This window comes from Theropithecus gelada, chromosome 8, assembly GCF_003255815.1.
Source record: "Theropithecus gelada isolate Dixy chromosome 8, Tgel_1.0, whole genome shotgun sequence".
Lineage (NCBI taxonomy): Eukaryota > Metazoa > Chordata > Mammalia > Primates > Cercopithecidae > Theropithecus > Theropithecus gelada.
Window position 1 is genome coordinate 68436385 of NC_037676.1, and position 13616 is coordinate 68450000.

General features: G+C 41.3%; 2 protein-coding genes across 5 annotated transcripts in view; one reads left to right on the forward strand and one right to left on the reverse strand.

Annotated features, from left to right (window-relative positions):
• TRIM55 (tripartite motif containing 55) overlaps window positions 1-6959 on the forward strand; it is a 48913-nt gene extending 41954 nt beyond the window's left edge. For all 4 annotated transcript variants that reach the window (XM_025395108.1, XM_025395107.1, XM_025395109.1 and 1 more), the window contains one exon: window positions 5933-6959. In XM_025395108.1, the coding sequence (XP_025250893.1) occupies window positions 5933-5943 (11 nt within the window). In that variant the 3' untranslated portion in view covers window positions 5944-6959. The remainder of the gene's footprint in view (window positions 1-5932) is intronic.
• Window positions 6960-7860: 901 nt separating this feature from the next.
• Window positions 7861-10163, reverse strand: CRH (corticotropin releasing hormone). The gene is made up of 2 exons (XM_025395111.1): window positions 9732-10163; window positions 7861-8973 (listed from the first exon to the last, which is right to left on the reverse strand). Exon 2 carries the CDS (start codon window positions 8957-8959, stop codon window positions 8369-8371), a length of 591 nt encoding a protein of 196 aa, XP_025250896.1. The 5' UTR covers window positions 8960-8973; window positions 9732-10163; the 3' UTR covers window positions 7861-8368.
• Between the last annotated feature and the right edge of the window lie 3453 nt (window positions 10164-13616).

Here is a 13616-nt window from a genome sequence, read left to right on the forward strand (position 1 = left end):
CAGCCTAGCAGATGCGAGACGGATACTGGGTGGTTGCCCACTCAGCAGCCGTAAGTCTAGCTGTACCCCTCCTGTCCACATTCCTTTAAGGCAAAGGCATTTCATGATAGATGGCAAGGGTTTCTTTAAATTGACCCAGAAAGACAGGCATTTAACATGCATTGGTAACCAGATCCTGTGTCAGGTTGAATTTCTGACTGGCATTCCCTGCAGCACTCAGAGATTGAGGAAATGGCAGCCCAGCTCTGGGGGCCTGGGCATAAATTTCCTCAAGGCCCCCAACATCTCCTCAATGGCCTGGCATCTGTCATCCCTCAGGATAAGGCATGAATATTTCTAGGTAAAGTATTATCTGGCAGGGGCATACATGAGGCCATCATTATCCATTAATGTCTTCATTGCAATGCATCTTCTCAGCTTGATTGCTATCACTTGACTGAGCCTTAAGGAATGGAACACAAGACAGGTAAGCATTAGTGGATCAGAGTCATGGATGATGTAGAGAATGATCATTTGGGGAAGGGTTGATGCTGGTATGCCATGGAGGCCCTGGGAAACTTAGAGACTCAAAGGCACTGCTCACTGATTAAAATAAGCTCACTCTTCTACTTTGGGGCAGCTTAAAAAAATAATGCCCCCGTCCCCCGCAAATGTAGCTACCCAAACTTGTGCCAGAGTGAATGTCAGGAAAGCATTTGTTTAGTTTCATTAGATAGAAAAGGTGGGGTGAGATGCATTTAGGTAAAGGGGGCTACTGGCATTGACCCCCAAGCCCAAACAAGCACATATCCACCAATCTGCACCCAGTTATGTCCCCTATGCTAAGATCCTGGGGACTAATCTGTACTCAAATGAATTTTAAAGGCAGTTTCACGCTTTCACTGTCAAGAATCTTGCCATGAGACACACTTTAGCTTTAAAAAAATCACTCATCACATTTAACATAAAAATCAAGCCAAATCTCTGTTGAGCATTTTGCTTTCTTTTCTTTGACACCTTCATGCTAAAAATGAACCTTCTGTTAAGAGCAGTAAGCTTGTGTGCCTTTAGGAGCCAAGAAGGTAACATGAATGAAAAAGCAGGCCAGGTAACAGAACAATGTTAATAGAAGCATAAATACAAGACATTGCTTGCTTTCCTTTTTACTCTGAGCATAGCAACTGTGTAAGCACAATGATAAATGGCAACTGAAACCAGCCTTGCAGCAGGGGCAGCAAAGGGAGTGTTGGGCACTGTGACCCTGACCAAGACGGGCAGAAGGGAGGAAGCATTCCCAATCCAAGGCACAACACTGCTTAGCTCTCCGTGCAAGTTCTGCGTTGTTCATTTCTGCTTTGTCCAAAGAACCTGCAAATCCAGATTTTAATGTGATGTTGCCTGAATTTTAAAAAATTTTTAATTCTAGTAAAGAATGCAGAACATAAATTTACCATCTTAACCACTCCCATTACACATTCTAAGTGTCTATAGTGTCTGTTAAGAGCAATAAGCTTGTGTGCCTTTAGGAGCCAAGAAGGTAACAGGAATGAAAAAGCAGGCCAGGTAACAGAAAAAATGTTAGTATAAACAGTATAACAGAAAATGGGAGTATATAATGTGTATCCTCCCATTACACATTCTAAGTGTCCAGTTTAGAAGTGTTAAGTATGTTCACACTATTGTGCAACCAATTGCTAGAACTTTTCCATCTTGCAAAACAGAAGCACTATACACATTAAACAAAAACTCCCCATTTCACCCTTCCGCAGCCCCTGGTAACCATCATCCTAGTTTCTGTCTATGAATTTAACTATCTGGATATGTCATATAAGTGGAATCATATAATGTTTGTCCCTCTGTATCTGGCTTATTTCACTTAGCATAAGGTCCTTAAGGTTCATCCATGTTGTAGCATGTGCCAGAATTTTTCTCCTTTTTAAGGCTGAACAGTGTTCCATTGTATTCCATTGATTTTTGACAACATATGTGTGCATGACATTTTGTTTATCCACTTCTCCATGGATGGACACTTGGGTTGCTTCTACCTCTTGGCTATTGTGAATAATGTTTCTGCGAACATGGCAAGTATCTGTACCAAGTCCTGTTTTTGGTTTGCAACGAATTTATATTTTTTTAAAAATACCCTGCAAATATTAGACAATTAGGAGTGAGGATGTGGTAAAATTGGAACACTCATGCGTCACTGGGAGAATGTAAAATGGTCCTTAGCAGCTGCTATGGAAAACAGTATAGAGGTTCCTCAAAAAATTTAACAGAGTTACCATAAAATCCTGCAATTCCACTTCTGAGAATATACTCAAAGGAATTGAAAGCGAGGCCTCACACAGATATTTACACACTCCTGTTTAAGCAACATTATTCTCAATAGCCAAGAGGTAGAAGCAACCTAAATCTAAAATCATTTCTTGTTGATGGGTGTTAATGAGCATGCATTCTGACAGAGCCTTGTGGACATCTGTCTCTGTGTACAGGACAGTTCCACGTTACAGGAAGTGTTTGCCTAACCCAAACTGAGGCTCATGTAAGTACGTTCTATAATGTTCACATAACAACAAAATTACCTAAGGATGCTTTTCTTTTTAAAAAAAACTTTTAAGTTCAGGGGTACAAGTGCAGGTTTGTTACGTAGGTAAACTTGTGTCATGGGGGTTTGTTGTACAGATTATTTCATCACCGAGGTATTAAGCCTAGCACTCATTACTTGTTTTTTCTGATCCTCTCCCTCCTCCCACCCTCCACCCTCCGAAAGGCCCCAGTGTGTGTTGTTCCCCTCTATGTGTTCGTGTGTTCTCATCATTTGGCTCCCACTGATAAGTGAGAACATGTGGTATTTGGTTTTCTGTTTCTGTGTTAGTTTGCTAAGGATAATGGCCTCCTGCTCCATCCATGTCCCTGCAAAAGACATGATCTTGCTATTTTTAATGTCTGCTTAGTATCTAAGGAAGCATTTCTTAGAAGGTATCCCTGTCATTAAAAAACACATGACTGTAATATGGAACTAATAATCTGTTGTTTACCTTTGTGTGCATATCAGACCAAACTGGAATGCAGGACAAGCTCCCAAGCAGGTAGAGGAGAACAGTGCTTGTAATTCTCTGTCCCTTGTTCTGCTTCATAGAACATCACTATTCCCAAGACATAGCACTTCCTGTGATAAATGAGAGCTAGCATTTAGGAAACTATTTGAAGGAACACATACATACAGCTCCATCTGGGGAAGGTTATAGGAAAAAGATCAGCTTTTGATTTGATGGGCCGTGCTTATAAAAAAGAGTTTTAGATCTTTAACTCATTCTTCCTTTATGAGGTAGCCATGTGTGAAGTTGGACCTTTTGGAGATACACTGAACAGTGTCATTGATGCCTGTGACTACAGCACACTGAAGGGATTAAGTCATAGAAATGATGCCCAATTCTGGAAAAATGAGATTGCAAATACTATTGTCTTTTCTTCCTGGGGGTCGGTGCTCTTGTATACGGTTTGTCACAAACAGTCCCCAGGTGATTCTGCATGGCAGAGGACTCTCTTCACTGTTGAAAGAAAGGAGGGAGGGAAGAGGGGAAGGGAGGAAAGAAGGAAGGAAGGAAGAAAAGAAAGAAGGAAGGAAGGGAGGAAGGAAGGGAGAAATGAAGAAAAGAAGGAAGAAAGGAAGTGAGGGAGGGAGGGAGGAAGGAAGGAAGGAAGGAAGGAAGGAAGGAAGGAAGGAAGGAAGGAAGGAAGGAAGGAAGGAAGGAAGGAAGGAAGGAAGGAAGGACCAACCTAATGTAAGTGAGTCATGTGTAAAGTGCTTTATGTGTATTACTTTATTTATTCAGCGCTTACAACACTTGTAGGGTAGGTTCTCATCTCTATTTTACAGAAGAGAAAACTAAGGCTCAGAGAGTTAACTAACTTGTCCAAGTCATACAGCTAATAAGTAGTTGGTGTGGGATTCAAAACTAGGCTAAGCCTCTTTGCACAGAACTTTCTTTGCTGAGCTGGTTGTTGGGTCCTCAGTGGATATAAACAAGACCAAGGAGATGGTGCAATTATCTAAAGATACTCAGGATAACCTCTGCTATTGGATAGCCCCCCACTCTGGTTACTGGCTTTTCTGTTCTGAAAGACAGCATTGGTCCATATTGTTTGGAGGAAAACCTAATAATTTCCTAGAAACATGGAGGTGTAAGAGAAGCCAACCCAAACTATGTAATCCCAAATATGAAGGCAATAGTGGGTTAACAACTAAAACATTTTAAATGGAAGATAGACATTAATCTCTAGTACAGGAAAGCACAAAAATTTATACACATCCCAAAAGCAGTCCCTTTTGCAGAAAACACATTATGCCACTCGTTTCACCCTTCAGCTATTTCAGAACAGCCGCCATGGAAGTTCCCTTTAGTTTAGAAACTACCTTCAAGAAAAACAGGCCACAAAATGGACTCTGATGGTCTGTTCATCCAGGCGGAATTCACTATTCACTCAAATTGAATGTTTAGAAATAAGTCTTCTTATGATATTCCCACATCATTTGGGCTTTTGGGTTTTTTGTTGTTGTTGTTTTTTGCATAAACCATACATGAGACTTAAGGGTTTGTTTTTGTTTGTTTGTTCGTTTGTTTGTTTATTAGCCAGGGTGAGAAGATTATGGTGGGCAAGGGAGGAGTTCGACATGTAAAAATAGGTGCAGGATTCTGTCAGGATAATGTTCATTTTACTTCACTTTCAAGGACATTGAGGTATCTGACACATTACCGACACAATCTAGTTACATTCTTTTTCAAAAAGCCCAATTTCACTTGATGTTTCCACCATTTCTTCACAGAAAACTACATACTTCAGTTTTATTCTACTGTGGCTGATATGATTTCATGACCCTTTTTAACTTTCTATCAGGAAATGATGTGGCAGCACAAAGGATTATCCCAAAGCCATAAAGACTTACGATAATTTTATTGCTCTTGAAACATCATCCCCAAACATATGTTAAGGGTAAAATCTGGTAAAGTCCAGACCAATAACTTGTTTTGCTCTCAAGACTATTTTGAGTGGCAGTAAAACAATGTACTTAACCGAAGTTCTGCTTTGCTTGTGTCAGGTATTATCCATTCATATCGCAGCTTCATAAAATCATCCAGTGCTTCTGAGCTGAATGCATGTGGCTACCTCATTGCTTTGAAATCAGTGGCATTCTAATCTGGTGGGATAGTTTTACCAGTGATGTCATCGGAACGTGTTTGCTTATTTATCCATAGTTCTCCTAAGAAGAATGGCGTTTGTCATGGTACCTTGAAATGTAAAGAGTTTGAGCTCATAAAATCAAATTGCATTTCAGCAAATATTGGATTTGATTTAATATGGATATGGTTATTAGATTTTATTACCTAGAGAAAAAAATCCCAGCATGATTTACCCAAAATTAAGCCTGTAGTTTTGCAAAACTTATAGTAAGATAATATATATGTATGTACATGGTAGAAACTTTTTCAGCAGTGGAGGGATTATATTATGTCCCACAATGTTATGTGGCATAGCAGTGTCATTTAAATTTGGAATATTTTTAAAATTCTGCAAGCTTTTGTAAACCCAATTCCTAGCAGTTTCAATGAGACTCTCATCTGAATAAATCATTTACAAGTGGGCTTAAAAAAAAAAAAAACAAAAAACTAGTATAGCCTGAACTCCTTTTTCCCAAGAACTTCTCTTCACTGCATGCATTACTGTTCCTTCTTTTTGTATCATAAGGGTGAATTATTTTCATGACTCTTGGCTGTAGCCAAAATAATCTGAGCTTGCTTTCCATTTCTAATGATTATGTCCCATATAATAATATTGTTATTATAATAATAATTGTTATTATTATACTTTCTCCTCAGTAGAAAAGTGACTGGACCAATCCAAAATTAACAAATCTCTTTTTTTCTCTGATTCCCATTTTCTTCCGTTGCAGATTGGATTTGAGGCTCCTCCCCTCCAGGGACAGGCTGCAGCTCCAGCGAGTGGCAGTGGAGCTGATTCTGAGCCAGCTCGCCATATCTTCTCCTTTTCCTGGTTGAACTCCCTAAATGAATGATATTCATTCCAACTGCTGCCCCTCTGTCTGCCTGGCTGAGATGCATGTGGGCAGCAGGAAGCCCAAGTGAAATTAATATTATGCAAATGATGAAAGGGACCTCTGAACAGGATTTCTGCAAAAATAACCCAAAACTGTAATTCCAGATGACTTATCTAACATATTCGGGGGAGAGAATATTTTGAGAAAATAGTTGCAGAAAGCACTGGAAATAATAAGCTTGATCTTATGCAAATCTTTTATTGTGTGGGAAACATTGTGAAGGGTGTGTAAGTGTGGCATATGTGTATGTCAGTCACAAGTGGCAAATGGTGAAAAAAGTGGTCACTATGCTCTTGTCTCTCATAGGCGCTGGCTTTTTGTTATTATATTATAGTAGTTCTCATTTCCTTTACTCTTTAACAGTGCAGGTGGTCAGTGAAAATCAGTGTCAACTCAGAAGTGACTGATTTATCAATACATGGACAAAAAGTAAATCATTGACCAAAGCTATGAAATGTTTCACAAAGTTTTCCTCTTTTGCATAACAGATATCACTGGATGTACATTCAGAAATGTTCTTTGAATCTGGTGACACTTTCATGGTCCAGAAAGCTGAAGGCCTGGGCATCTCTTATGACATTTTTCTAATATTAGTTTTAGATTTTCATATATTAGGCACTTTAATTGAAAAAGATCTTCCAGCAAGAGCTGTCTACTTTCTCTTGTATTCACTGTGGCACCAATCTGGTAAATTGTAGAACAATTGCATGTATTTAAATATATATACAAACATATCACACATTAAACATATATATATATTTAAATCATGCTTTGTTAATATTTGTCCCACCATAATGCCTCCTTCAGAACGTAAGTGTAACTTTACTCTATATGAACTCTTAAATAAATGATGTTTTTAAAAGCTTTGTCTTATAATGATTTATTCAATGTTATGTATTATCTTATTCATTTATTAGTTAAGTGTATTTCAAAGGTCCCAGGATAAGATGCATCTTCATACAAATTAATTTTGAAGTATTAAATATTTGATTGAATTGTTTAAAGCTATAACTAAACTACCAAAGGCAAATGCACTGTAAAACTAATTAAATGTGCTGTTCAGTTTTAGAAATGAATAAAGGTAGTTCATGTTCCTAAGAATAAAAGTGGGTAGGGTTGGCCTAGGCATAAATGTGGAGGATATTTGTGTAATTATTAAAGTCAAAATGTTCTTCATAAGAAAATTTTTCCTATGTGACATTTTATAATGACTAAATTTAGTCATCTTAAGTGGAGATGCTATTAAGTTTCTCTTATTAGAAGTAGTAATTGGAAAATAGCTTACAAAAAAATTGTTTCATGGTACCAAAGTAGTAGTTTGACAGAGTGAGTCTTTCTCATAGAAAAAGAATGCAGCATTTTGGTCATATAGTTTGGAGGAATTTCTACCTTGACACTTCCCTTTTCCTTTCATCTTTTCCCCACTCTCTCCAATTATTTCACATCTTTTAATTGATCAGGGCTAAATGTTATTTCCATTATAAAATGATCTTCCCTTTTAGAATTACCATGTTTTAGAGCTGCTGGGAGCAACTTCCCGAATTATTAACTCAACCTCAGAGAAGTAGTCCATGGCACAGAGATGAGCCCAACGTGATTGCAGGGTCTGTGTAAGCCACTGATATATGTTTGCATTTTTAGTGGAAAAGTACAATGCAGGAAGTTTTGTTTTTCTTTTCTGGTGCTGAAGACAATTTGGAGGAAGCTAAGAGATGAGAGTATTTCCAGTGTATGAGCACTGAAGAGAAAAAATAAAGTCATGATTACCTTTGCAGCTTTTATTAAAAATATAAATATTCAACATTCTCTTACACAACCAAACTGACCAAGGACTGGAAAGATGTTTTATTACTGAAACGTTTACAAGAAAAAGTTGTTTCAAAGAGCTTACAGATTTAGTCTTACCCACCCAAGAGAATGGCATTCTCTTTGGTTCAAACCACAACAAAAACAATTGGGTGACTTCTGTCTGCTTTTTCAAACAAAACGTTTTCTCACAGGTCTACATTCTCTTTAAAACACCACTAAAAACACCTGGAAAAGGAAACTAAACGTAGACAAAACGAATAACATTGTGTTGTTACTGCACATAAATACACTTTGTGCATGCTAAGTAAGGGGTATAGGCTCTCTCCCTCTCTCCCTCTATGTTTCAAGCTATATAAAAATAAACAAATGGCGTAAGAGCAGCGCTATGGTACAGAATACTGTATTTTTTTTTTTTTTTTTTTTTGTGCTAAATGCAGAATCTTTTTGGCCAAACGCACCGTTTCATTTCCCAATAATCTCCATGAGTTTCCTGTTGCTGTGAGCTTGCTGCGCTAACTGCTCGGCCCTGGCCATTTCCAAGACTTCCCGGAGGAGGTGGAAGGTGAGATCCAGGGAGATGGGAGGCTCCTCGGACCGCCTCTCCCTCTGCGTTGCCTCCTGGTGGCCGCCGAGGGCGTTCTCGGCGCCGCGCTCCGCGAGAGCCGCGGGGCTGTCGAGCGAGCGCCGAGGCAGCAGCAGCTGCTGCAGCAACACGCGGAAAAAGTTGGCGGCCGCCTGCTCCGGCGAAGGGCGGCTGCCGCTGCCGCCGGCGAGGAGCGAGGAGGCGGGCGAAAGAGGAGCGGCCGGGCTCTTGTTGAGGTTCCCCAAGCGGAGGAAGTACTCCTCTCCCATGCGGAGCAGGACCGGCCGAGCCTGCGGCTGCTGGGGCTGCTCGGACTGCGGCGGCGGCTGGAAGAAATCCAAGGGCTGAGGGTACTGCGGCGCCTGCCGGGCTCCCGGGACCGGCCCGCGGCTCAGGAGCGCCCTGCATGGCGGGCAGGGCAGGAGAGCCACCAGCAGGACGCCCGCGGACACGAGCAGCGGCAGCCGCATGTTAGGGGCACTCGCTGCGGCACAGAGGTGGGCGGAGGGCGGAATGAGAGAGGGGAAGAGAGAAAGAAAGAGTTGGTGAGAGTTCGCTCAACTGGGAGGTGCACACGAGGTCCTCCTACCGGACTACCTTAGACGTGCTGGCTTCAGTGGTTAGGGTGGGCGCTGTCCGCGGTGCTGAAACACCTGGGGAGCGGGGAAGGGGGTGCCTGCCGGGCTCCGCACCTAAGCTCACGCGCTTGCCGGCCAGGAGTGACCCTTCTTTCTAGACTCTGAAGGGACGGTCCCTGCGTCCTCTTCCTAATGATCCTCAAAACTAATTTTCCCGAGCCTAGAGAAGAGCCACAGATTTAAGATTCTACCCGCGCTGACTACCTCCCTTTCGGATATTTCATCATTTTCTTCCAAATTGATTAACTACTGCCTCCTGGTCCTCCCTCTCCACCCCTGCCCTTGCTGCTTTCTCTCGGGGGTTAGGATAGAAGGGGGTGGGGGAGCTCCTTTACACAGCCAGCTAGGAGCAACTGGCAGCACGGGTAAAGAAGAGCAGCCGTCTAAGTTTGCTTTTGCCACATCCCAGCTACTATTGTAATCTTAAGGAACAGTCCGCGAACACACACACGCACGCACGCGCGCATACACACACACACACACACACACGCACACACACATGCATACACACGTACACAGGCAGTGGCAGCCGGCTCTGCGGCGCACATCGCGGCAGCTCAGGCAACGCAAAGTTGGTGGTGTGTTCCGTCCAGGCGCTCCCTACCTTCCCAGGCGCTTTGCAGGTGAGCCGGGTGCTGCCGCCTCTCTGCAGAGGGACGTCTCCGGGGCTTTCTCTGGAGGTTGTCTTCCTTTCTCTTTTCTGTTCCCACTCTCTTTTTCTTTCTCTCCTCTCTTTCCCCTCAGTCTCTCAATGGACTTGGTCTCCGAGTTTCTCCACTCCAGAGCCTGGAGTGGGATTTTATAGTGTCGACCCTCTTCAAAAACCACGCAGCATTTGCCTAATAAGCTGACGCTCTCTTGACAGCTCGATTGCGTGCTGCCTCTGCTCCTGCATAAATCATAGGGCCCTGCCAAGGAACGAGGGGCAGAATTTTGCTATCTCAACACTGAATCTCACATCCAATTATATCAACAGATATTTATCGCCTCTTGGTGACGTCAACTAGCCCTAAAATGGAAGGGCTTCTTATGACTTGTCCATTGACAAAAATTCTTGAATGAGATTTCCCAAGTGTGAAAACATATTGACCTCTTACTATGAAAGGCCATATTAGGGGTGTGCAAAGAGACAGCGAATAGGAGGAAGAAGGGGAAGTGGGAAGGAAGGGAGGTGTCCCAGTGCAGACTTGCCAGGAAAGCAGCAGCCAGTTAGAGGGAGTGGATTTGGATGCCCCTTCTCCTAACCTCCCTGACCAGGTGTCTCTGACAACACCTCAGTATCTGGAAATATCCCTTTGCTAGGGACAGAGTCCCACCATCTTTCTGCCTGGAAAAGAATGAAGCATCAGGAGAAGGGTGTGCAGGAACATCTAGCTTTTAAACGTCTATCTGCATTTTCCTCCCAAGAGCAAGCACATAAAGGAGTTATGAGCCTGAGGAAGCAAGGCCAATAAGTCTCTTAAAATTCAGTTGAAGTTTTTAAAATGATGACAAGAGCTACTCCTATGGTGAAGGAGCACAAACCAGGGTTGGTAAGGGGTGTGACAAAGATTTTAGGTTCTCTCAGAAACTCTCTGCTCCTCCTTTGTCTCTCTTCTCACAATCTAAAATTAATTGTGGACTCCCTTTTCTATTCCCAAATTAAAGAGAGAGAAGGCCAGTGAGAGATGCATGAGTTAAACAAGATTTACTTATTCTACTTAATGCAAACTCAGTGAGAGGTGTCCATTCTAACGTCCTAATCTATGTTGAAAAGGCTTAAACTGCTTGACCACAGGGCTAAATTCATCAGTTACATGTTTTCATTGATCAATATTGAGTCTGTAAAAAGTAATCTCATTCATTTCGCCTCCAAATACTATCAACATCCATAATAGTATCCATATCTGGGCCACCCAGGTGGTTCTTTTTAATCATTTCTTTTTCCGAATGCAAATGTTCTTCATGTGAGCCTGTTAAACAAATAAATGCTCTCTGACGTATCGCCGAATGGAATGGAATGCTAAGCCTGTAAAACTATACTCAATTTTTGAATTAATTGACACTATCATATAGGTGGGAGGCAGTTACCTCTAATTCTGCAATTCAAAATGCAATTCCAAGTTCTTGTGCCTGTGATTCAATTCAGCTTCCAGATAACCATCAGAGTTGTTTATCAGAAACTTCCTGCTCCTCATTTCTGATTACTTCTGCTGCTTCCTTTGTAGCTAATGTGACAAATGATGCAATGCATGTTTCAACTTCCACTTTGGGTCTATACCAATCCACAACTGCTCTTAGGAACAAAGGGAAGGCAGGGAGAGAAATGCTGACAGTTTGCAGAGAAGCCAGCCCATAGTTGGATCACTGCACCATGTTATGTACTTTTGACACAAGAGAACAGAGAAAGAAATGTGCCTACTTGGAAAGATGTGAGTTGTTAATAGATCATGATTATGGAAAATGGTTGAGTTTCTGGGAGAAAGCTGTGTTTTATATTGGCAGGAAAACACACAGAACCTTAGATTTTGTTATTGTGGGCTTTTTTGTTGTTGTTGTTAAGCTGGAATGGGTTCAACATTTTTGCTTACTTTCCTTTATGACCTGTTTTCTGACCCCGTTAGCAGATTTCGGCTTGAATGTCAAGCTGGAGGTGAAACATTGACTTGGAATAGGCAGTTTCAGTGCAGTAAATGGATACAGAAGAGAAACTAGGAAAGGGATGTGGTTATGAGTTTAGCTGGGGAGGTCTGGGAGGTTCTTCCAGAGAAGACACAAGTTTTGGGCTCTGACTAACCCCATTCCCATACCAATCTCTCTCCCATTGGGCTATCTGGGGGATGTTGTTTTAGTAATAGCTCCCTCCTCACTGTTGAGTCCTTGCTGTGAGGTTTTCTTGGGGTATGTCATTAATAGAGCCAAAGTGGCTCCAACTAGGGAGTAAGGGAAAAAATGTTCCTGAAGCCCAGAGGAGGAGAAGCTATGCACAGCAGCCTCTACATGCCACAATTTATCTGTATTTGTCTGTTCTCACACTGCTAATAAAGACATACCAGAGACTGGGTAATTTATAAAGGAAAGTGGTTTAATTGACTCACATTATCACATGATAGGGGAGGCCTCACAATCATGGCAAAAGGCAATGGAGAAGCAAAGGCACATCTTACATGGTGGCAGGCAAGAGAGAGCATGTGGAAGAGAACTCCCTTTTCTAAAACCATCAGATCTGATGAGACTTATTTACTATCACAAGAACAGCATGGGAAAGACCCACCCTTACGATTCAGTTACCTTCCACCAGGTCCCTCCCACAACACGTGGGAATTATGGGGGCTACAATTCAAGATGAGATTTGGGTGGGGACACAACCTAACCGTATCATTATCCAAAATGTATATCTCATTAAATCACCCAGTGTTCACATTAGAAATGACTTAAAGAGATCACTCGGTTTAAATGAGAACCAGAGAATTAAGTGACTTACCTGAAGTCACTCAGCTAGTTAGTGGTAAGGTGAGAATTAGGACTCAGTTCTTTTGATTACCAGCCCATATTATTTGCATAATGTAATGATAAGCTTTGGACTTTCTTTTCCAGCAGAGCACACAAATTTAGGTGAAAAGATGAATTTTAAAACATTTTAGAGCTAGAATCTCACTTTCTTGCCCAGGCTGAAGGCACCATGATAGCTCACTGCAGCCTAGAACTCCAGGGCTCAAGTGATCCTCAGACTCCTGAGCAGCTGGAATTATAGGCATCAATCACCATGCCTGGCCTGAGAAGATGCATTTAAATAAAGTAATATATTCACACACCAATTGTGGAGTAGCTTCTTATACATTTTCCTTATTTGATAAACTAAGACATGAGAATGCAGAAATTCTCTGTGCATGCTCATGTCTGTGGCACCTGATTTTCAATGTGTGTGCATACATTGCAATTTACTTTTCAGTATTACCAAATTAAAATGCATTAATTTGATTATTCTGCCTAGGTGACCTTTGAAAAAAGTGATCTTTGGATACAGTATGGAGGGTGAAAGGGATTCTTAAAATTATAATATAGATCTATGATTTGAGAAATAACATAATGCAGATAACTTAAATGTGCAGTAAACTAAATATCCAAGTCCATAGAAATCACCCCTAACAGATCTGATCTTACATGTAGGAATAACTTCTGGAAAGGAGTCATTGGAGAATCAATTTAAATGCTTTTAGAACCTAAAAACACAATCCAAGAAACATGGGCACAAAAACAGGGATTACTTTATGTTTTAAGTCTTTTTTTTAATGGTTACATAATATACAGTATAGGTAAATTAAAACAGACCCGACACAACAGTCTAATAAAGAAATACCAGAAATAATAGGTAACTGGTGGGCATATTTTTGTCACTTGCATCACCTTATACCTTCACAAGCTTCTATTAGCATAGCTCGTGGCAAAAAAACACCATCTCCAAGTTGGCTAACAGAAACATTTGTTGAAATAAATCTACCATTTCCAA

What these genes read in the sequence shown, in the direction of transcription:
- CRH (XM_025395111.1), bottom strand. Translation starts at nt 8,959, where the DNA reads ATGCGGCTGCCGCTGCTCGTGTCCGCGGGCGTCCTGCTGGTGGCTCTC.